Below are 24,394 nucleotides of genomic sequence, written 5' to 3'. Positions count from 1 at the left end.
AAGGACACTTGGGCTCCTTCTGTCTCTTGGCTTATTGTGAATAATGATGCAGGGAGCGTAGGGGTGCATATATCTTTTAAAATTTTGGGGTTAGATACTTAGAAGATGATTACTGGGTCATATGGTAGGTCTAATCTTAATTTTTTTAGGAAGTTTGTTAACATATACTGCCTCACTTCATCCTGGCAGGCTAGAAGATTAGTATTCTCACTTTACCAATGAGAAGACTAAAGAGTAGAGATATCAAAAGGTTTTGCTAGAATCACACGTAGCTAGTAAGTAACTGCTGGAATTTAAACTGGGTTTTAAACCTGTTTTATAAGGGTCCAGTAATACTTATAAAATACTTATAAAATAAAAAAGCTACCTTTTTTAAAGGGCAGTTCTTAGAGTTTAGATGAAGAGAAAGTACATCTGAAGATGAAGTTCTTTCAGCAAGGGCTAGGCTAATATTTTATTAATTTCAAATCTACACATACACACATTCTAATATTCTGACAGTAATATTTTGAATAACCTTATTGCATATGCACACCACAATTAAAATGGTTCATTACCTAATCTTTGTAATTTATGCTCCTAAAGAAAGAGATACACTGATCCCTGAATAATTATTCTGCTCTATGGAACAGAATTAAATATTTTTTCCCAAACCTCACTGATTAATCTTTTGTCCTCATTTGAGAAGGTATTGTTTCTATAAAACCTTATGCTTGGATTACAATTTAACTTTCTGAGCACTCCACTGGGAATTAAACACATAAATCTCATTGTTAGATACTAAGGCTATGCCTTTGGTTTGTTTCAAAATTTTCAGATCTGTATAGCAGCTAAATTTGATTCAAGATCAACCTGTTAGGAGTTTTGTTCCCCCTGAAATGCTGTAGGAGATGAATACCTTCCCCCGACCCCCTTTTCCATTTTGGTGTAGTTTATTTGACCTTTTTCTGGTAGGGATTTTAAGCTAAATAAGAAACTGATTTCTTTTAGTAGTTAAGGAATCAGAAACAAAAGCCAAATAGACCTGCCATTAAATTACTTCTCCACCATTTGCTAGCTCTATGACCCCTGATAAGTTGCTTACATTCTCTTAGCCAATGTTTTCTCATCTGTAAAGTGGGGATAATTACAGCATCGATCTCCAGCAAGGATTAAGTGAGATGAGCTCCCTGATGTACTCAAAGCAACCTCACCCATAGAGAACACTGAATACCTGTGCCGTGTTTGTTACTGTTCAGGAGCAACATCAATCAAGGAAGAAGGCAAAAGAACTTATAGCTCTAAGCCCTTGCAGGAGGAGGGTCATCTGCCTGTGGCTTGGGGGCAGGATGGCTCAGAGGACACCTGGGTGTTGGCAATAGAGGTGGGAAGTGGCTGGCATCAAACTGAGCATAAACTAGCCCATTCTGGTGAAAAGGTCTTTTTCATTCATTCATTCGTGTGTTTTTTAAGACCCTCTTTTCTTTGTCTCTCTTCATCCCCTTGTTCTCCCCATCATAATCCCCATTTGTTTTAGATTTCATGGCAGCTATTGAATACCTTAGAGCAGTGGTTGGCAAACTCATTAGTCAACAGAGCCAAATATCAACAGTACAACGATTGAAATTTCTTTTGAGAGCCAAATTTTTTAAACTTAAACTTCTTCTCACGCCACTTCTTCAAAATAGACTCGCCCAGGCCATGGTATAATGTGGAAGAGCCACACTCAAGGGGCCAAAGAGCCACATGTGGCTCGCGAGCCGCAGTTTGCAGACCACGGCCTTAGAGCAAATGAAACTAAGGTTAAATGAGCCTTTTTAAGGGGATCGTTTTGTTTTTCAATCCCCGGAGTTAAAAGAACACACTTCCTGAAGCAAGTGAATGTTTGTACCATATTTTAAACTGCTTCCCAGTGCTCCATGGCTCTGGTAGGCTGTTTGCCTGACACGTCTCCATTCCTGTCCCCACCACCTGTGTCTGAACCTTTCTGCCCTATTCCCGGTGCCAGAGTCCTGAGCAGACACAGGCCTCACCTCGGGGCCCATTCACCAAACGGAGAAGCTGTCATGCCAGGCCTGCTGGATGTGGCTAGTGGGCTGTGGTTATGCACAACTTTTTTTTTTTTTAAATTAAAAAATATATCTTTTATTGATTTCAGAGAGGAAGGGAGAGGGAGAGAGAGAGAGAAACACCAATGATGAGAAAGAATCATTGATCAGCTGCCTTGTGCACACCCCACATTGGGGATTAAGCCCACAACCTGGTCATGTGCCTTGACCAGGAATTGAACTGTTGACACTCAACCACAGAACCACACTGGCTGGGCACAATTTATTTTTTTAACTAAATAAAAATCCCATATGCTACAGTGCTCTAATCTCACATCTTCACATACAGCACAAATCTCCAAGAGTCATTTCTGTTGCAGGCCCTGCTTGAATTTCTCCAAAGAGTAATAGACAATAAAGAGGAAAATAAGATGACCGTCATGAATGTGGCCATGGTCATGGCCCCCAACCTCTTCATGTGTCATGCATTGGGTCTGAAGTCCAGCGAACAGCGAGAATTTGCAATGGCAGCTGGGACAGCTAATACCATGCACTTATTGATTAAGTATCAAAAACTTCTGTGGACAGTAAGTATATATTTTTAAGCTTTGTTAATGAGTGATGATATTTAGATTCTGAAGTCTTTTTATTAATTGTTATCTTCTCCATAAAAAAAGGTAACCAACCAATGTAGGTGATTTCAAAAAAATTTAATATCCATGTGTTAAATCTTAATTTTTAAAATGCCAGCATTATTTTATTATTTCAATTTGGTCACTTCTAAAATATTTTGAGTACCGGTTGTTCTGGGATTATTGCTAGATACCTGTCATCTCTCACATATTTGTGAGTTTTTCTTTCTCTCTTGATGGGAGAGCTGGTTGGCCATTAGACAGGGACTGCAGGTTAGCTGGAGGCGAGGCGGTAGAGAGGTAGCCCCTAATGCCAGTCTCCTCAGGCTGTTACGTCTTAGCATACCAGGCATTGATGACGGCCACGATGTCCTTGAGCCCCTCCAAGCCTCTTCTTGAGAATTTTGCACAGTAGATTGTGAGTTGCGTCCTGCAGATGAGATACCCTGTGCACATAGTGAATGAATAATACAGTGCATTTTGTTTCACCGATTTAATGCAGAGGGCATGCAAAATGGCATAGTCTCATCAAAGAGACGAAGCCCTTACTAAGTATAATTATTTCCATAGATTAAAATGCTGCCACTTCTCTTCCCTCCCCAAACTTAGTTGCATTTCTCCACAGATTCCCAAGTTTCTTGTCAACCAAGTGAGGAAGCAAAACACCGAAAATCTTAAGAAAGATAAGAAAACAGTGAAGAAATTGCTGAAGAAAATGGCTTACGACCGAGAAAAATATGACAAGCAAGATAGAAGTACAAACGATGTAAGATAACCTTGAAGATATGTATTTGCACAGATTTCAGTATTGTTTTTAGTATCACACACAGCAAAGAGGTCTGCATGTGTTTGTTGTGTGACTTTCTACACACTCCTAGGTCCTAGCTACGTGTAAGTGAGAGGCATCCATAGCGGTAAGTACTCCTGCAACGGGTAATGCTCGTCTGGACAGTTGCTCAGGTGTTGGGGATTCAACGAGTGAGCTGTTAATTGGTAACAAAGGAAGATAAGACCAGAATGTCTCAGCACACACCCACCCACACATACACAACAAAGCACTTCCTGGAGACGCCAGCTGCCCAGGGAATGTGTAATGTCTAGTGAGTCAAGAGTCCCTTGTGTGGACTCGGGTCTTTTTTCTTCAGTGTTCTCATCTGTGAAATGGGGAAAAAGAACTAACCCACAAAGACAGAGAGGTCAATGTTTGTGTTGTACCTGGGATACTCCTGGACTTCAGTAAGTATTTAAAGGTTCTTCATTGGATCATAAGAAGAATTTGGAGAAAATGAAAATATTTCAAAAAAGAAATATTTACAGACTGCTGTAAAAATACATTAAAATCTGGGTTTAAAATCATGAAATATACATGAAAGCACATTTGGGAAGAGTTGCCGAAGCTCTAACTTGAAACCTTAACATGAAATGAAAGGGTTTCTATTGTTCTATTTACAGTGAAGACCGCCCCCCCCCCCCCCCCCGCACCACCATTGAGGTTAGTCAGTTACATGCTGCCATCTTGTGGCATAATATGGAAATGTAGTTACCAGCCTTTAGTATTTCTGCTTTGGCCTACTTAAGGATCTAGTAATTGAAACAAACAAACAAATAAAAAAAAAAACCTCCTTTATTTATTGATAGCTCTTACTCTTACAAAACAAAATTTCTTGTCTTTAAAGGTTTTTGGTCAATTTTTATGTATCTTAAAAAACAAAATTTAATAAAGGGAAATTATAAATAGTATTCCTATTTTTTTGCAAAAGGGCTTGATATAGGTTAGAAAGGATTTTTGAGATATCATTTCTACTTAACTTAGGATGTTTACTTCTTCTAAAACCACTATAAGTATTTGAATGTCTTTGTGTTTTGTACCCCTGCTTTTCATATTAACTTAGGTGACTCTCTAGCCTTTTTTTCTTTTGTATGGCAGTTATAACGTGATATTCTGAGGCCCACTCTATAGCTTAGGAAACAGAATTTGTGCTTTACCTTTGTAATAATAAATTTTTAAGTAAAAATTAGGAGTTACTTTTTGGTAGCATGTAAATAATATGTCATTTACAGAAAAACAGCATTTACTAGGCTTTATTTAGTTTTACAGCGTGAGCTGGTCTGAGAATTATCTCTGTACTTATTAGAAGCTGTTTTGTCATTTGAAGACTTGGGATTTAAATCTCAGTTTTATCAGGTATTAGGCATGACTCAGTTTCCCCAAGTTTTGGTTTTCTCTCCTGTGAAATTCAGCAGTTCTTTTAACAAAATGCTGCTGAGCGCCTCCCTTGGTTCCAAGCCCACACTCCCTGCCAGGTATTCAAAGGTAGATGGGGCTGGTCTCACTCACAGGGAGCAAGGGGCGGATTGACCTTAGAGGGGAGAGGGAGTGTGATGGAAGCCTGAACCGGGAATATTGGGCCTCAGAACAGGAAATGGGCATCCGAGAGACCTCACTGGGAGTAGAGCTGAGATGTGGAAAACTCTAGATTTTATTCTGGCAGCAAACTGAAGAGACAGGTGTTGCTAGCCGAGCAAGCTTCCTGGCGGAGTTGTAGCTGTATGTGATCATGGCCCAGGGATGTTCATTCGGCCTGTCGCTTTGGTTGAAAAATTTTAATCAGTTGCCACAATTGTTTTTCAAGTGTCTGTTATTTTTATTAGGGAGAGTAAATATACATAGGAAACAATTACAGAACAAGAAATAAAGTACAAGATCATATCCAATATTATGGGTATGTGGTGAGTCACTAAATAATCAGAGTTTTCTGCATAAATTTCCATCAGTTGCCCGAACTTTAAAGCTAAAAGGTTTAACATAAACGTCTGGGTTTCCATCTTAACTTGACAAATTGTATGTAGGAGCATGCCTATGGTCCCCTCTCAGTAGGGGGTCTTCCCTTCAGGGTAACCATCTTCTGGATCTGAGTATCAACTGTTCCTTTTGGGTGGAACATGGGCTGACTACTCTGGATAAGCCACTGCCTCCCCTCTTCTCCCCCCCCCCCCCCCCTCTTGTTAGTTTATGTTTCTTAACTCTTTCCCCAAATCATTTGAATATGCAGCACAAAACTATAGGGCATGAAACTGCCTGGGATATTTTATTTGTTTGTTAAACTACTATTTGATGTGTGCCTGTATTTAAGTGGTTGGCCATGGAAGAGGAGCTGGTGAAAGAGGAAAACAGGTGGTAGGACGTAAGAGAAAGTTGAAGATTGTAGTGTCTTAGAAGCTCGGAGGTGGAGGGAAGTAAGGGAAAGAGCTTGGTTAGTGGCACCAGATTCTGCAGGGAAGCCGAGTAACGTTAACAGTGGATGGAGGTCCGCTGGAGCTTGCATTTGAAAGGTCAGTTGTGACTTTCTCCAAAGCATTGTCATTGCGTGTTGATGGAAGAAGCCAGATTGCCAGAGACCGAAGGTTGTAAGACAGGAGGTTGTAGATCATAAAAATTCTTCAAGGTCATATTTTTTAAAAGCATTCTGTATGCTATTAATGCTAACTATACACTGAGTGGCCAGATTATTATGATCTCTGAACGCATAATAATCTGGCCACTCAGAGTGTGTGTGTGTGTGTGTGTGTGTGTGTGTGTGTGTGTATCTTACCTAATAATAGACAAACATGTAAATTGACCATACCTCTGCTACGCCCACAGCCAATCAGGAGTGAGTATCCAAATTAACCTGACAAAGATGGTGGGTTAATTTGCATATGCAGGCACGGAGTGGCCGCGAGGGGCGGGACACCTGCTATGAGGAGGAAGGGGAGCAGTGGAGGGAGCTACAGGAGTGGTGCTCCGGCAGGGAGCGAGGACTTTCGGGCTCCCAGGCGGCTGTGAGTGAGGACTTGCAGGCTCCCGGGCGGCCAGGAGCGAAGCCAGGGGAAGGAAGGCTTATTCTTGCACAAATATCGTGCAACAGGCCTCTAGTATATATATATATATATATATATACATATACATATATATATATATATATATATATATATATCCTATCTAATAATAGAGTAAAATGTAAATTACCATCACTCCGCTACGCCCACGATTGGGCGGTGGGAGGCTGGGGGGCGGGACTCGGGGTGGCCTATCCGGCCATTGAGAGGCACGGATCCGCTGCCACTGAGGGGGGCGGGACCCCCGCCCCCTGTGACTCTCAACGGCCAGATCGAGGCCAGATCCGCGGCCGCTGAGGGAGCCTGTGCAGACACCCAGCTGCGCCTCTCAACGGCAGGGTAGCCAGGTGTCCGCGGCAGCCCCCCTCAGCGGCCGTTGAGAGGCGCAGGGGGTGGGAGTCCCGCCCCCTGCGCCTCTCAACAGCAGGGTAGCCCCCCTCAGCGGCCACGGACCATCAAAAGCGTGGGATCTGGGTGCCTGTCCGCTCAGGCACCCAGCTCCCCACGATCAAAAGCAAAAGTGTGGCAGCTGGATGCCTTTCTGCTCAAGCACCAGGCCTTTCAGAAGCCTCCGCCACGCCGGAGGCTTCTGAAAGGCCTGGTGCACCAGCGATCGAAAGTGAAAGCGTGGCAGCTGGATGCCTGTCCGCTCAGACACCAGGTCTTTCAGAAGCCTCCGCCGCGCTGGAGGCTTCTGAAAGGCCTGGTGCACCAGCAGACAGGCACCCAACTCCCCGCGATCAAAAGCAAAAGCATGGCAGCTGGATGCCTTTCTGCTCAGACACCAGGCCTTTCAGAAGCCTCCGCCGTGCTGGAGGCTTCTGAAAGGCCTGGTGCACTAGCGGACAGGCACCCAGCTCCCCGTGATCAAAAGCAAAAGCGTGTAGGGGACCCTACATGTGCATGATTCAATCATGCACTGGGCCTCTAGTATATATATATATATATATATATATATATATATATATATATATATATACTAGAGGCCCAGTGCATGATTGAAATATATATATAATATATATTTATATTAGAGGCCCGGTGCATGAATTCGTGCATGGGTGGGGTCCGGCCAGCCTGGCCAGGGGGAGGGGACATGGACTCAAGTTTCAGAGAGCTTGGCCGGCCTGCCTGCTGGTCGAACTCCTGGTCGAGGGGACAATTTGAATTAGCCTTTTATTACATAGGATATACACTGAGTGGCCAGATTATTATGCGTTCAGAGATCATAATAATCTGGCCACTCAGTGTATATAATCAAGCATTTATGTTATTAAGACATGCTTGACTAGGTAAATGAATAGTATAAACCAGGTTGTAAGGGACACCCTCAATCTACTTAATAAGACATATTTTTTAAATGACTACAGCATATTAATTGTTTGGTACAAATGTAAATTTTTGAATTTCTTAAATACTAATGAGACTCATCTCTTAATTACTTCAGGAAGAAACTCTTTGTAAAAAATAACAAAAAGGTAGACCATTACAAATAACCATGTAATGATAGCCTGCAATTATATAGTTGGGATTGATATCACACCCTCCCACACACAAACACACCATGCACACATGCATATACATACCATCACACATCCGAAGCATGTGCTTGAAGACATAGCCCCAGCTCTGCTATTTGTAAGACAATAGTGACAAGTCATTTTACATCTCTGGGCCTCAGTTTCTTCTATAAAATGAGAGGGTAAGGTCAGATTAATGGGATTTAACCATAAGTATGGCTAGCAGCATCTTGCACTGGGACATTTCTATATATAACTATTATGAGATTTTCCTAACATACACCAAAATAGAATAGTATATGAATCCCCATAAACCCATCACCAATAATCAGACCCATTTTTCTGATCTTATTTCATCTTGTCTCTCACACCTTTTCTCCTTTTAGTATTTTTAAGGAAAATAGAGATATCCCATTCTTTCCTCCATAATTGCCTTAGATTGCATCTTTGCCTGATAAGGATCCAGAGCAGCTTTGGTGAGCATCTAGTCATGAATTGCTGGATCCTGCAAGCCTCCAGTCCATGGTGGAGTTAGATTTGCATAATTTTTTTTTTTCCTGGCAGTCAAGCTCACCTCTCAAAGTAAAGGGAAGCTGCACATGTAGGAGAGCGTGTGGGCACACAGCGGGGCTCTGTGAGAGTTCGTGAAATAAGCCAAACTGCTCAGCACATCTGTCCTCACTGGTAGAGGGAACAAAAGTCCTCTCTCCTATGGTTACCTCAGTGTTAACTCAGGGTGATCTAGTGTCAAACACTTCATTGATAGTTGAGGAACTCAAGTTTCAGAGAGCTTGCATGACTGGCCGAAAGCTCCAGAACAATCTTGTAACATTTGAAGGTCTAGAGCTTTGAACATGGACAAGAAGCCCATAAGAATCCTGGAGTGGGCAGTGCAGTGTGGGCTCCGGGTCCTTTGTGATGGGTTGTGTGTCTTCAGTCACATCTCCATTTAGAAGTCCATCTCTGGTTTCACTGACAGCTCTGACCCAGGCATTGTGGCCAGTCTTGTTTCAAGCATCTGCTTTAGGTCTGCAAACAGTGTTTGGATCTACCTGGAAAATCAAGTGACAATATCAGGCACAAAATCATGTTTCTTTTTAAGATATCCTTTGATTTTTTTTTATAGTGCATAAAAATACCATATTAAAAGAGAAAACTATCAGAGCTATTTCTTTGTAAATTAAATGTTTAACTCTGAAAGCTCTTTCTGGCCCTTTAAAATTCTCTGAATCTGTGAGTTGGGTAAAAGTTTCAGCATTTGGATAACCGTGGCCCAATTATAATCAGAACAGACACAGTTCAAGGTAGTAGAGAATGCCTTCTATATTTTTACCTCCAATCGGACTATCATGATGAATATGCCATTTTAGTTTAAGATACCTTGCTAAAATGTCCTTGTTTAATTTTCTAAAATATGTGTTATGCTGTCTGGCCATTTTTTGAGATAGCTGTATTCCCGATTTGCCCTTTTGAAGATAAAAGGTTTCTCTGTAGCATGAAAAAATGTCAGCTTTTCACTAAAATTAGCTTTTAATTTTAAAAAAATGAATTGAGTGCCTTTTCTAAAGCTCTGACATTATATTTCTAATCTCTAGAGTGCAAAAATATGAGTAATGTAGTGTTTATCTACACCTTATGAAAAAAGAAACAAAACACGACCAAAATCTTTGTTTATTTATCCAAAGAATGATAAATAAAGTCACATTTTTAGAAATATGCTTGAGTTCAAAATGTAAAACATGTAACAACCCTAAGAGATCATTTTCTCTATTATAATAGTCTTTGCATGCATAAGAAATTAACTAATGTTTTGTAAGTTGTAAAATCCTTTGTGACTCAATTTTAATGGTGTATTAGTCAAATACTGCTCTTTTCTAGTCTTGCTGTGCATCACATAACTTCAGCTCATAAGCACGCGCGCGCGCACACACACACACACACACACACACACACACACGGAAGGTTACAACGATAATATTATTCACAGATCCAGTTATTATTATGGCTCAGGTTAAGAACAGACTGTTTGGCTTAATGATCAGGCATGTTGTGTATGTTCAAAGTTTGGCAGCTCAGTGTAATTAGTATACTAATAGCTTTAGTGTTTGATACAGCATGATTCTGGAGCTTAATGGTAATTGTCATACACCATTTAAATGAGAGCTTTGGCATTGCATATTGTTTATCATCTTTAGTAAATATCATTTGGCCACTCTTGTCAAGATATCCAGGAAAAACTTTCCAGAAACAATTTTCAATTGCTTCATCGTTATCCGTTACGTCTATCAGTTAAACTCATTTCTTCTCCAACTGTAAAGGGTACGGTAGAGTCCACACTGAGTCACTCTCAGTCTTTATATTGTTGTGAGAATTTGGATGGGATATGTTACCACAGAAATGAACACTCTGAGAGTTGTTCCTATCACCAGGGCACACACCTGCCTAGTAGAACACAGGTTCCTAGTTGTCAGGGAATGTGGCCAGTCAGCCTGGGAAGGTGCTGTGTGCCATTGGCCCAGTGAAAAGATTTTCAAGGGCATTGATATTCCATTTCCATGTGAAATGAGTCCAAATTGTAGTTAGTCGTTTGGGAAGGGTTAAACTCACCCAGAGCTGGCCAGGCATCACCCCCTGCTCACTGAGGGGAAGGGTGTGAGAAATGTTTAATTCCACAGCCACAAGGAACCTGTACCAATGCCACTTCCAAAGCCATAGCATGGCAGTCACCTAACATTTCACATACGCGTGAGAACCCTTAAGTGCCGCCAGGACCTGGTACCTGGGCCTCTTCCCTCCAAACTCGAATTATCAGAGAGGCTCTGGGTTCCTGTGTCAGCTATGGAACTGACTCCACACTGACCTCAGGGCTGTGTTTTACAGGGAAGGATGGCCATACTCTCCAAAGGATGATCCCTGAACTCACGGAGAACCTGCAGGCTGTAGTCATATTATGGGGCCTTCAGCTGTCCATGAGCTTCTTGGAGAAAAAGGGGCTGCATCCTTAAGCAGATGCAGGCTAATGCTGGTGACTCCCTGCAGGAGAAAGTGACTGAATTATCCCTGTAGTGTCTTTAATTCTGGTTCCCACGCTTCTTTCTTTCCTGTGTGTTCTCAGGAGGGGAGGGAATACTGTGTGGTCGATAGAGGCAACTGAACTGGTGTCTTTTAAACAATGTTCCTAAAACTATTTTTTTTGCTAATAAGGAAGTACACATTGTTATACTTTACTAGAGGCCTGGTGCATGAAATTTGTGCAGCAGGGGGGTGGGGGTGGGGGGGATCCTCTCAGCCCAGTCTGCAACCTCTTCAATTCGGGACCCCTTGGGGGATGTCCAACTGCTGGTTGGACATCCCTCTCACAATCCTGGACCGCTGGCTCCTAATCGCTCACCTGCCTGCCTGCCTGGTCACCCCTAACTGCCTCCCCTGCTGGCCTGGTTGCCCCTAACTGCCCCCCACTGGCCTGGTCGCCCCCAACTGCCTTCCCCCTTGCCAGCCTGGTTGCCCCTTACTGCCCCCCCCCCCCCCCCCACTGGCCTGGTTGCCTCTTACTGCCCTCCCCGCTGGCCTGGTCACCCTACGCAGCCTGCTGTTCAGTCATTTGGTCATCCCTCACAAACCGCCCTCCTGGCCTGGTTGTAGGCAGCCATCTTGTGAGGGTATGAGGATCAATTTGCATATTACCTCTCTATTATATGGGATTTTATTCTAGAGACCATTTTACTATTATTAGCATACCAATTTTAGTGAGAAATATTGTTGAATGATTCATTTAATCAATCAACATTGATAGATGGCTACAGATGTGACTCAGACATGTGGCATGTGACTGGGATACTGGTTTCCATAATAAAAGAGATCCAGTGGAAGGAGGAATTCCCTTTGACCCTGTGGACTATGGAAAGTTCCATGGAGTTTGAGGTATTTGAACGGGGTCTTAAAAATTGATAGTGAGATATTTCAGAGGTGAAATAGAGCATATATAAAAATTGGAAAGTGTGGTGCTTATAGTGAATTTTGACTGGCCTTTTTCATTCAAACAGTAGAATGTGCCACAAGGACTAATGGGGGAAAGGCAGGGAGCAGAATAAGGTTGCTGTAACTCTCTATGACAATATATTATTTTTCTGGGTTATTTTGCTTTTATAACTCACTTATTGTGGACCTTCTAGATATGAAAACTTAATCATATCACCTTACTTCACTTTCTTTTCTTTTTCTTTTTTCTGAGAGAAAGGAAGAGGGAGAGAGAGAAAGAAACATCAATGATGAGAGAGAATCATTGATCGGCTGCCTCCTGCATGCCCCCTACTGGGGATCGAGCCCGAAACCCAGACATGTGCCTTGACCAGAAGTCAAACTGTGACCTCCTGGTTCATAGGTTGACACTCAACTATTGAGCCATACTGGCCGGGCACCTTGCTTCACTTTAAATGTCAGCATATAAGATATAATTATCGGAACAATTTTTGTCACTATTACTTTTACCAAGAAAAACTATATCCAAGAATATTGGGCACTGTGACTTAAGCAGAATTCCCTAGCTTTTAAATCAGCTATAGAGTAGATTACTGTCTGCAAACCCTAGCCTGCTATTCCAGGCCTTCTGTAATTCTATAATAATAAACTAACAGTTTCCAAAATACCAATATTTGTGTCCCTAACTGAGTAGATGAGGTGGATTGGGTTTTGGGAACATGGACTCCGTGCTTCAGCTGTTGCTGTTACAGGGTTCACTCCAGCATTCAAGTCCCGGGGCCAGCTCATTGTTTCCCACCTCCTCTGAGAAAACACGCAGTGGAGGCCAGGCCGGCAGGCGGCACGGCCACAGCAGGATGGAAGTAGAGATGAAACCCCAGGGAGAAGAGCATGTAGCGTAATCCCTGAGTTATAAGATATAGCACTGATGTAATAACTGCTTTGAAAGAAGAAGGTAACCACACTCCCAGGCGAAATGCCCAGTCCATTGTAAGAAGCAGCTCGCTTTCCAAAATATTACAAATGAAAATAAAATCTGTCACAGACTTGAAGAAAAAGGGAAGTCAGACCTGTATCCTAGAAGCAAGGTGGAGGTCAGGCACTAGACCAGCTATAAGGCCATACTCCTTGCCTCCGAAATTGGAAGGCAGCAGACCAAGGCAGGGGTCCCTGCGCAGAGGGGCAGAGGTAGCAGGAGGTGAGGGATCGGGCACAGGTTAGGGTGGGGCCGTCTTTTAGGGATCAGGTTGAGCATAAACCCCCCCAGGCAGAGAAGTTAGACAAGGACGCAAGGAATGCAGTCCCTCACCTGGCAGGGGAGTGAGTGGGCGGCCCCAAATGCTTTGTCTCTGTCTGGGTTGGGCCTGATACACCTGTGGCCTTTCACTGAGTGGTCAGGTGACCGTGACAGGGTTTCTGAGTTGCCACCAGGCCCTCTGTGGTCTCTCTGCAGGTGTAACAGGTGTTTGCTTCCCTGCAAGGAGGTGTTACCCATCCGTGCTCCCTTGTACAGTCTTTTGCAGTGTAGCTTCTTTCCTGATGCCCACACTGCATCCCAGGTGTTACCCAGGAGCAGTGTTAAATCTCTTGGAGACGCCCACATTTTTAGGCAGCCTAATGCTAAAGCCATATTATTTTTGATGAACTCTGAAATCACATTGATTCTTCCTGTGTTATATCCATGCTGTATGTTTGGGGAAAATAAAGCAATTCAAGCCCATGTGCATTAAGAAAACTATTGTGAGCCCCAAAATAATATTGTGCAATAAGGGACTTGTGTCTTATTTATCTGCTAGGTAAGTAGACTTAGCACAATGCCTAGTACTTAGTAGATGCTTAATAAATTTGAGGGTACTTGTAATGTGTAAAGCATTATCTTTAAACATTTGTGCAGGTTGTTTTTTCTAGGGTCTGATTAAGACACATGGTTATAAGTAATAAATTATTTATTTTAGCAGAATGATTAGGGATTAATTAAGCCTAATATTTTGAATGCCGTAGCTGATATTTTGATATTATAATCCTCAAAATATTTCCTTGATATCCCTCCAAATACATATCATAAATTCAAAGTGTGTGGTCACCCTGTAAGCTCATTCGTTAAGTGAAGATCAAACACTATGCCAATGTGTTAGGAAAGTGTGTTTCTTTTTAATTTTACTTTAATATTCTCGGGGACAAGAATTTTTTGTCAAATGTTGTGCATGTGCCGGAAGATTTAAAAAATGCACACATTGAAACAACGCACAAAATACCTATTCTGACTCAATGTCATAAATTGCTGCATGAGGAAGCACCCTCCCCTCGATAACCCTCAGAAGTCGGCACTTAATATGGCAGTAATGGTTATTGCTGTCATTCTTTACATCTTTAAAAATAATTAAGCATTACTGCACAGGCATTATAAAGTTCCCCTATCACCATTAAGAGGATATTTGAGGTTTGATGTAATTTAGCAAATTACATTATACAGTAGTTAAGGTTTTTATGTAGTGAAGTAAAATGCATAGTAGTTAAGCACACTTACCATATAATGCATCGCACAGAGTTACAAGTTCCAGCTGCCGCCAGCTTTGTTCCAGTGTCATTATTGCTTTGCAGGCTGACGTTCCTCAGGGAGTGATTCGAGTGCAAGCTCCTCATCTTTCCAAAGTTTCCATGGCAATACAGCTCACGGAAGAACTAAAGGCCAGTGACGTGCTTGCCAGGTTTCTCAGCCAAGAAAGGTAGAGGCCCGTTTTGTTTTAATTATTTCACGGAATAACTCACTTGCTCGCTTGTCCCCTCCCTGCCTTGCCCCTCCTTTTTTTTTTTTTTTTTTTTTTAAACTATGGGTGGTGTGAAGTACATAGAATTGTTGTCTCTTCAGCAGAGAAGAGGAGCAGACCTAACAGTTCGACTGTTGGGAGGAGTCACGTTCACCTAATGTAGTTTGTGTTTGCGTGGAGCCTGTTTCAAGCGGGGATGTCCGAGCATCCCTTCAACCGCCTGCCTGGGCCTGGCTCATGAGACCACGTGGTAGTCCTTCCAGACTGGTGATTGGGGGTTAATTACTGTGTATTAGCATGATCACTAATTGGGATACAGGAGGATCAAAACAAACAAATAAAAGACACGTCTTTTTCCATAAAATATAATGCATAAAAATGCTTACGTTTAAAAGCAGAAGGTAAAGAATTAAGGGAGGACAACCAGCCCCTTGAGCTCCTGCCCTGAGTGAGTTGCCCAGCCTTCCCCTCTGTTCGGGGGCGGGTGGGGCAGGAGTCCTTTGAAAGCCATTGGCATCTCTCCGATGATATCAGAGCTTACACTTAGCTTTTCTTGACATTTCAAGGTTCAAACAAGTGTATTGGGTTTTTGGTTTTTAGCCTTTGAATTCTTAGTTTTAGCTAGGGTTATGATTGTAATGCCCTCCCCCTCCCCATGTCCACTCATTGAAAATGAACTGATGTACATTTTTAAGAATCCAGGGAAACCGGGGCCTTGCCATCTCAGCTCAGGAAAGTGGTCTTAGCCTTCCATAGACTTCGATCTCCTCGCGTTAACATTCAGGGGCCTCCTGGCAGCTTTCTCCAAATGCTCTCCGATTGTCACACAGTTACCCCCAGCCCTCGCTATGTCTCTGCTCCGTGGAAGGCCCTCTGTTCCATGTTGGAAGGGGTATAAACATATATTTTAAAGTATCTCCCCTCGGGCTTTATAAAGTGGGAAAAGAGATGAGCCTGCGTAGCGAGCAGATGGTGATGAAATAAAAGAGAGGCTTATTGGTAATATCTGGGCTTTCAGTAAGCCAGCGTGAACTTCCCTCTCAACAGCGCTCCGTAGTTAAGTTCTCATATTACTTCTGTTTTCCTGATGAGAGAGACTTCCCAAAGCCACGCATTTTGTAGGCAGTGGAGCTGAATTCTAAATCTTTGGTTTCTGTCTCCAAAGGCAGTCCTGAACCGCTGTCCAGATGGGCTAGGTCTCGCTAGAGACCATCTCTGATCTGGGGTTCATTGGTGCGGAGTCTGGGAGCAGATGGAATTTGGGGGGATTAAGTACAGGGGCAGTTAGAATTTCTCAGGATTAACGCTTTGCACTCGCTTGCTTTTTTCTCGATTCCTTTATTCTAATGCTAACCGTGTCGAGTCACACTCGACATCCGAGTGCAAAAGGTTAAGTCCTGAGAGCAGTTGGAATTTTTCAGATGTCTTTGCTCCCTAAAGGGTCTCTGACCTAAAATGCAGTCAATCCGCTTCCTTTCTACCCCCTGCCATGGCTTAGATACCAACTGCTGCCATTGTCCCCACCAGACTGTGGGAAGAATCCTTCCCGTCCCAGAGAGTGTTCCTGTGTACGTGGAGGTGTGGCCAGACTCCAGACGGAGGCCGCTCCTCCAGGCTGGATCTGGCTAATTTACAGAGTGTTTACTTTCAGGACACCAGTGCTCAATGCAGTCGGCACTTTTGTTCCTCTGCGTGCACATAATACAAGATGTGGTGATGACGTATACACTCAACTGTGCCTTTTACTATATAGGGTATTATAGAAAGCACCAGTGTTGTGACAGTTGCTTTCTGTATATTTGGATTTTCTGCTGGTGGTGCTTTTATTAAATAAGCATTTGCTATTTACTGGGGCAGAGTCCTTCTTCTATTTCCTCCCTTTTCCCCATCCTGCTCCACCCAGAGGGAAGTCCAGTGAAAAATGCCCATTTGCCTCCTTTTCCCCCCAAGTCTTCAGCCCCTTTCCTTATGCTTGGGGGTGCTGGAGGCCGATGATTTAGATTAAAATGCCAGCTTTTCCTATTTCATTGTAGGCTAGTTTTTTGTTTTTTTTAAAGTATATTTTATTGATTTTTTACAAAGAAGAAGAGAGAGGGATAGAGAGTTAGAAACATCGATGAGAGAGAAACATCGATCAGCTGCCTCTTGCACACCCCCTACTGAGGATGTGCCCGCAACCAAGGTACATGCCCTTGACCGGAATCAAACCTGGGACCCTTGAGTCCGCAGGCCGATCGTAGGCTAGTTTTTATAATGTCTTTCAATTTCAGGTTCCTCATTTATAAAAGTGAACTATGATAGGACTTACATTATAGTCTTATGATGATTAACTAGGAAAATGAGCATGAAGCACGCAGTACTGTCTGGCTGGGCCATCTAATAATTGAAGTGCTCAATAAATGTTTATATATATATATATATATTTTTCCCTCCCACTATTTCCCCTCCTTCTCTCATTTGCATTCCACCTGCGTGGGTGCAGTTGGAAATCCTACTTTCGTCCATCCCCGTCCTCCCCTACTTTTTCTACCAAAGCCAAGAACACATGAATGACAAAAAATAGATGCACAATAAATTGCACATTCACTCACCAGTCTTGATAAAGGCTGTTTTCTTTTCTTTGTGTGTGGACTTGTTGGTTAGTATTACGTAAAAGGTTATGTGTACCAGGAAATCTAGTTTATGTTTCTCTCAATTGGAACAAGAACACAGATAATGGGGAAGCAATCTGAGAGAAACATTGGATGAGATTTTTTAAAATCTAGTCTCCCAAAACATTCAATTTTGTTTTCATAGGAATAATGACTCTTGGTATATTCATAGTTTACCAGGAAATGTACTACATTATAAATAAAAATATAATTATTAAATTATTTAATTTCAAAAATAAGCCTACATCAGTTCGACCAGTTCGGAAACAAAATCTCCTAGTTAGAATACAAGTCAGCAGGTGGGTCTTCTGCGTGAGGACATTATATGTCCCTGCGCAGAGCAGAGTAGACAGAGTTGGATAACCAGCTAAGTCATTACATGGTTGGTTAGGAAAGCTTCTGCCGTACCATATTTTTCATAACAGTTTGGATAAAAGTCAGTCTTGGTTTTCTCTTCTCAGTTCCAGGGAATGTGCCTTCAGGGTCTTATGTGAGTGGTTCACAAACTGTCCTATGCATCAGCACCCACTATAGAGCATTAAAAAAGATTCTTGGGCTTCATCTAGACATACTAAATCAGAGTTTCCAGAGCTCTGGGACAGAATTTTTTAGCAGGTTTTGCAGGTAATTAGTATACAGAGTTTCGAAAACCACCAAATGTTACCAGTTTTTATTGTTTGAACCTAATGTCTAATAGCTTATCCTTTGAAGAGTTTAACCCTGTAAATGCACGCTATGGTAAAGTATTCGCTTCTTTACCATAGTGTATATACCTCCCGTATTTGGACGGCCAACACAGGGAGGGTTATGAGCCATGTCCAATTCTTGGCATTTATCTTGCATCGCATCAGACCTGTCAGCACAGCAAACCCCTGGTAAATACTATGGAATAAGTGCCTGGGAAAACTAAGGTGCAAATATTTCTTCTCATAGTTTTAGTAGGGGGCCTTTTTGGTCCCTATGCTAAGTAGATGATCATATTAATTTATTGGCAATTAAAATGTCATGTTCCCTTCTTTTTAATTTTACAAATTTAGATAGTCACTTATTATTCTGCTTTTAGATGTATGATTCCATTTGTTTATATTTATTTTTCATCTTTTATTGTTGAAAGTATTACATTTGTCCCCCTTCTCCTCCCCCCCGCCCCCCGCCGCCATTGATTTCTTCTAGCCCACTCCCCGCCCCTCCCCAGGCCTTCACCACCCTATTGTCAGTAACCCTGGGTTATGCATATAAGTTCTTTGATTGATCTCTTCCTATGCATCCGCCCTCCACTGCCTTTCTTCTGCCATTTGTTTACTTTAATTTACAGGTGTGACATTTTTATTACATATTAGGCACATTTAACAGATGGGGAAATACAAATGTGGAGATAATTACAGTGTGTCTAAGTTATGAATTTTCCATACAAGCTAGAATTCCCCAAGCACATTAAAGTGATTTACTTGCAAGCTGTCTGATGATATAACTAATTCGTTTGTTTTGTCCCTAATAGTGGGATTGCCCAGACACTCAAGAAAGGGGAAGTTTTTTTGTATGAAATTGGAGGGAATATTGGTAAGCACATTTTTTTTCTCTCTGTATTTCATATGCTGACTGGACATTGCCAATGATTATTATTTATGTCTTTGTGGGGAAGGGAAGGTAGTAGAAGTAACACATAGCACAATGTACATTGTTGATGAGTATTATGGATTTGTTTACTGGTCCGGCCTTTCCCTTCAGACTTTGAGCTCCTGCTGTACAAATTCCCATCCATGTTGAATCTTGGCAAAGGCAATTTCCCTAAAATAGATATAATTTCTAGAATGGTTAATGAAGTTTTTCAAAACTTTTTTCCTTTTTTATATGCTTATGTTTCATCTTAATAAAGGAAGTAGTTGAGCTTATTTAAGACCAAGATAACACTTTTATGATAGTGCAGTACTAGATATTTTTAGTGAAAGCAGAAGTTATTTTTGCCATTGCTGATTGCCTACTAAATAGTACACACACATATGTTAGTAATTTAGGAAACAGAAATAGGATACATGGATTAATTTTGACCATGTCTTATATTTTATTTGCCTATTTATTGTACTCATATCTTTATTAAAATTTAAAATACATGTTTCCCCCATTTTTTGAACCTTATAATGGTAAGGGTGAAATTGTTAACAAATAAATGAAATGGTGTTTCTTTCAAAAGAGTAATTGAAAATATTTTAAGGTAAGTTCTGTAGAATTCTTTTTTTAGGACTTAAAAATGTTAGTAAGTGTTAAAAAGTTGAATGCAGCACCGTGAAGGCTCATTTTAAAAATTTAAATAGCCACAGCTCCAGTAGAAACCTGGAGTTGTTACCTTGATTAGTAAGGAATATTTAAATATTAATATATTTTATTTTATATTTTACTCTTAGATTTTGGGGAATTAAGAGTGATTTCTTTCTTAGGGGGGTTCAAAACTGTTGTCACCCTTAATAGAGGTGAATACGCTTTTAAGGAACCATTTAAAAGCCTATCATGCAAAGTACTTTCAACCTCCTAAATTAATTTGAAACGTGTGCATTTATAGAAAGACCACACAAAATTGGCTTCTCCAATGTTTTTTTTGGCCAGTTTTACTAGTATAATTTTATGGGAGATAATCAAACGATGAAAAATATTTAAAGTCTAAGACACAGGCTTACGTTTAAAATTGCATCCCAGTCACCTCACTGTATGAAACAAATGCAACATGTCGTTAATAGGGGAACGCTGCCTCGATGATGACACTTACATGAAGGACTTATATCAGCTCAACCCGAATGCTGAATGGGTCATAAAGTCCAAGCCTTCGTAGAAGACCTGCTGAGATAACCCCCGGACTTCCTCAGTAATACTTGCTGGGTCAAAAGCAAGAAAATGCAGGACTCTTTTGCTATTCGGATGCACCCAACCATTGAATGGTGACACTCCCAAGCCTCAAAAAGTTATAGATTTGTGCTGCTGCCAGAATTATGTTAATTATTATGTTGACTATTACTAGAAAATAAGTATCTCTGGAGTGAGAGGCTTAATGAACTTGTAGGCTCTTTTCATATACTTTGTGAAATGTGCCCAGATGTGACATAGTTTTTTTTGTTGTTGTTGTTTTTTTAATATGAAATATACCCTCTTCCCTCTCACTTTTTTTTTCCTCCTAAAATCATGTATACAGTAATATATGCTTTCTTACCTTTCTCTCCTCCTCACATCTGCCTGACCCCAATGAGGTTTGCTTTTTAACGAAAGGATTACAAATGCCAGGTATGGCCAGTTGTGAAATTAGGACATCTTAAAACAGCCCGAACTCAGTAGTATTCCTGTGACTATCATATGTTGAATATTCATCTCTTTGAATCATTTGTTCAAAAGATAACATTCTCCTTCTCCCTGCTGTATCATATGAAGTGATTTGCATTTTTTTTCAGTTCATCTGACATATGTGCACAGAGCTGTATCCACTACCAAGAAAATAGAACTGTCAGAAACTGCCAATTACCCCTGAACCATTAAAGACTTGTATACTAAGAATAAATAAAATATGTCCATGTGGAATAACTGGATTATGGATAATAAGCGAGTGAAAGCCAAATCACTTCATGTATGCCGCCCTCTTCTAAAAGAAATTTAAGAAGTCCTAGCTAGCTTTACCTATTGTCATACTAGGGATATAAATATGCATGAGAGTCTAATCCAGGAATGGTTGAGAATGTATTCTACCCAAAGAGGGATTTTTTTTTTTTAAACTCATAAGTAAGTCTGCGGGAAGACTTATTCTTCTGGGTATGACACAGTCATATGAACAAGCTTTTGTTTGTGTACTTATTTTAAATAATCAGAGTAAATTTATTAAAATGCTGCGACAAGTACTATTCCCAGGGATTTTAATGCACAAACTGTATTGTGACAAGAGATGAGCCTCTCTGTAAATAAGAGGAATAAAGTGAGAGAAAAATGTTCAATATTTTATGAGTTTAGAGTGTAGTAAATAAAAGGTGATGTCTATGAGTGCTGCACAAACCGTGTTTATGATACTTTTAGTAGTACTTTAGGAAAAATTACACATTCTCAGAAGCTCTCGATGTCACTCTAATTAGGAGGGAAAATGCTGTTAATGAGAACAGTCATAAATTTTCAGCATATAATTACAAGAACAGTCTGTGGATATATGATCATTTAACTTTTTAGTGATTTGTGCCATTGCTTTTTTATTTAAAAGATTTTTTTATAATTAAATGCATTTTTCTAAATTATCTTCTCTTGGAATTATTATTTTTAATCCTATGTGTTCATGAGTGTACTAGTGGGCTAATTTTGTTTTTGTTAAAAGACATTTCTACCCTCTTATTGCCCCTATTGCTCCTTTGGAATTTTCCAAATGGGAAGACCTGTGGGAGAAACTTGTTTCTTTCTTTAGTTTTTTTCTTAGCAAATTTCTGTTCTTTAAGATTTTTCAAAACACACTGTGTTCTGGTTCTGATTTTGATGATATATATTAATTTCCCAGTTGGCAAGCAGTTTTAATGGTTTAATTTCATGAAAGCACTTAACAACATAAAAGCAAAATCAAGGACTTACAACAAACAGTTTTGGTATACAACTTCAAAAATGGCAGTAGTGAATATCATGATTTAGATAAATGGTGTCCTAAATCATATGTCAACTAATTTTTACCATATTTACAACCCCCGGCGGGTGGGGGTGGAATGAAAAAGTGCCAGATCTTGATAAATAAATATGAAAATGTCATTTTGAAGTTTTCTTAGAACTCATGACCCATGACCCATGTTCCTTGACATTGAACAATACTGCATTTAAATGACTAATATAGATGTCTAGCTATACTTCTAAAGAGGAGAAACTTGATAGTGTAGAGCCTCATGTTATTGCCTTAGAATAAACCCAAACGCTTTTTTTTTTTTTTTTTTTTTTTTTTTTAGAGAGAGTGGAAGGGAAGGGGAGAGACAGAGATAGAGAAATATGGATGTGAGAGGTACCGGCCCTTGACCAGAATCGAACCCAAGACCCTTCAGTCCTCAGGCCGATGCTCTATCCACTGAGCTAACTTGGCCAGGGCCCAAATGCTTTTTTGTAATTATTTTCTAGTAAATTTTACTGAGAGTAGGTTAGTTTTTATTTGCTTGTCTGTGATGGAAAATAAAAACAACTATATTTGCTTTGAGCCTCAAACATCCTAACTTTTAAGGGAGTTGCTGATGAAAGGTAGAGAGATAGTATTTATGGAAAACTGGTTGTCCTGCACTCTTTGGGAAAAGCAGTTTATTTTCTGACTTACTGGGATTTTTCATTATTGCCTTTTCCTACTTTTCCTTAAGCTGGGTTGCAATTTCAACCTCATTGTCCTGATTTCTCACCTACTGATCAGTAGGTGGCAGTATTGGTCAGGGTTTTCTTTGCGGCTAAACTGGGAAGCTTTGAAAGTGAACTTGAGTTCAAAGGTAAGCTGTTCAGATTCGGTGCTGGTTAGGTAAGAACACCATGGATCTCTCATTTTGATCACTACTTCTGAAAATTGTAAATTATAATTCATTTCAGAATTTTTATGTTTAGTCTATTAGTCTGCTTTTATCCTTAACCTGCTGAGTGAAGAAGGCAGAGAAGAGGTTTTTCTGGGCGAGAATTAGACATTTTGACAATGTCTATTTCAAGCAGAAGAATCATAATGAGGAAAGACAGTGCACCAGGAAGGGAAAAAGAGAGATGTCCAAGATAGAGGACAAAATGGCCTCTGTCTTTATTTTAGTGTGTTTGTTTTTTATTCAGCAAATATTAATTGGTTATCAACATACACTGAGTGGCCAGATTATTATGATCTCTGAACACATAATAATCTGGCCACTCAGTATATATATATTAGAGGCCTGGTGCATGAATTTGTGCATGGGTGGGGTCTGGCCAGCCTGGTCAGGGGGAGGGGACATGGGCGGTTGGCTGGCCTGCCCACTGGTCGAACTCCTGGTCAAGGGGACAATTTGCATATTAGCCTTTTATTATATAGGATATACACTGAGTGGCCAGATTATTATGCGTTCAGAGATCATAATAATCTGGCCACTCAGTGTATATGTGCCAGGCATGGCCTACCCTTGAGATAAATCAGTGAACAAACTAACTCTGATAGAGCTTATAGTCTAGTGGAGGAAGACAGATAAGAAATAAAATAAAATGCATTAATAAGCAGATAAAATTATGTGTATGTTGAAAGGGTGTAAGTGCAATGGAGACAGAAAAAAGATGAGCAAGGCAATGGGACTAGGCTTATTGCAGTAGGAAACAGGGTCTCGACGGACAACTAATAACTGAGCAAAGACTTGAAGAAGGTGAGGAACCTGCCACATGGATACCTAGGAGAAGAGCATTCCAGGCAGAGGGGTTACACTAGAACCGTGGTCGGCAAACTGGCTCGCAAGCCACATGCGGCTCTTTGGCCCCTTGAGTGTGGCTCTTCCATAAAATATCATGGCCTGGGAGAGTCTATTTTGAAGAACTGGTGTTAGAAGAAGTTTAAGTTTAAAAAATTTGGCTCTCAAAAGAAATTTCAATCGTTGTACTGTTGATATTTGGCTCTGTTGACTAATGAGTTTGCCGACCACTGCACTAGAACAAAGGCCCAAGGGCAGGAGTGTAGCTGGCTTACTGAAGATTAGCAAGGGTTCAGCATCGCTGGTGGAGTGAGGGCCAGTGAAAGTAATAGATGAGGTCCAAGGTAACACGGGTGGTGATGGGGTTGAGACCATGGAGAGCCTTCTATTAGTGGAGCTATAATTTACTCAAATTAGGACATTTTTGAGAGGATAGCAGGACACTGTTGGTAAGGGCAGTCATTATGAAGTGATAAGAGAGGAATCGACAGGACTACTCCAGCCATGAAGACAAAAGAGAAGCAGTCCAGAGACGAAAGACGCTGATGTGGCC

At 40.9% G+C, this 24,394-nt stretch overlaps 1 protein-coding gene across 1 annotated transcript in view; it reads left to right on the top strand.

Annotated features, from left to right (window-relative positions):
- Positions 1–21,711, top strand: part of ARHGAP18 (Rho GTPase activating protein 18) — a 125,108-nt gene extending 103,397 nt beyond the window's left edge. The window contains exons 11-15 of the mRNA XM_079780406.1: positions 2,408–2,614; positions 3,285–3,425; positions 14,635–14,759; positions 18,951–19,012; positions 20,185–21,711. Coding sequence (XP_079636532.1) covers positions 2,408–2,614; positions 3,285–3,425; positions 14,635–14,759; positions 18,951–19,012; positions 20,185–20,276 — 627 coding nt within the window. The 3' untranslated portion in view covers positions 20,277–21,711. The remainder of the gene's footprint in view (positions 1–2,407; positions 2,615–3,284; positions 3,426–14,634; positions 14,760–18,950; positions 19,013–20,184) is intronic.
- The last annotated feature ends 2,683 nt before the right edge of the window (positions 21,712–24,394 follow it).

The sequence above is a fragment of the Cnephaeus nilssonii genome, assembly GCF_951640355.1.
Source record: "Cnephaeus nilssonii genome assembly, chromosome: 9".
NCBI classification, from domain to species: domain Eukaryota; kingdom Metazoa; phylum Chordata; class Mammalia; order Chiroptera; family Vespertilionidae; genus Cnephaeus; species Cnephaeus nilssonii.
Note: the sequence above shows the minus strand (reverse complement) of the source record. Positions and strands in the feature narration are given on the sequence as shown.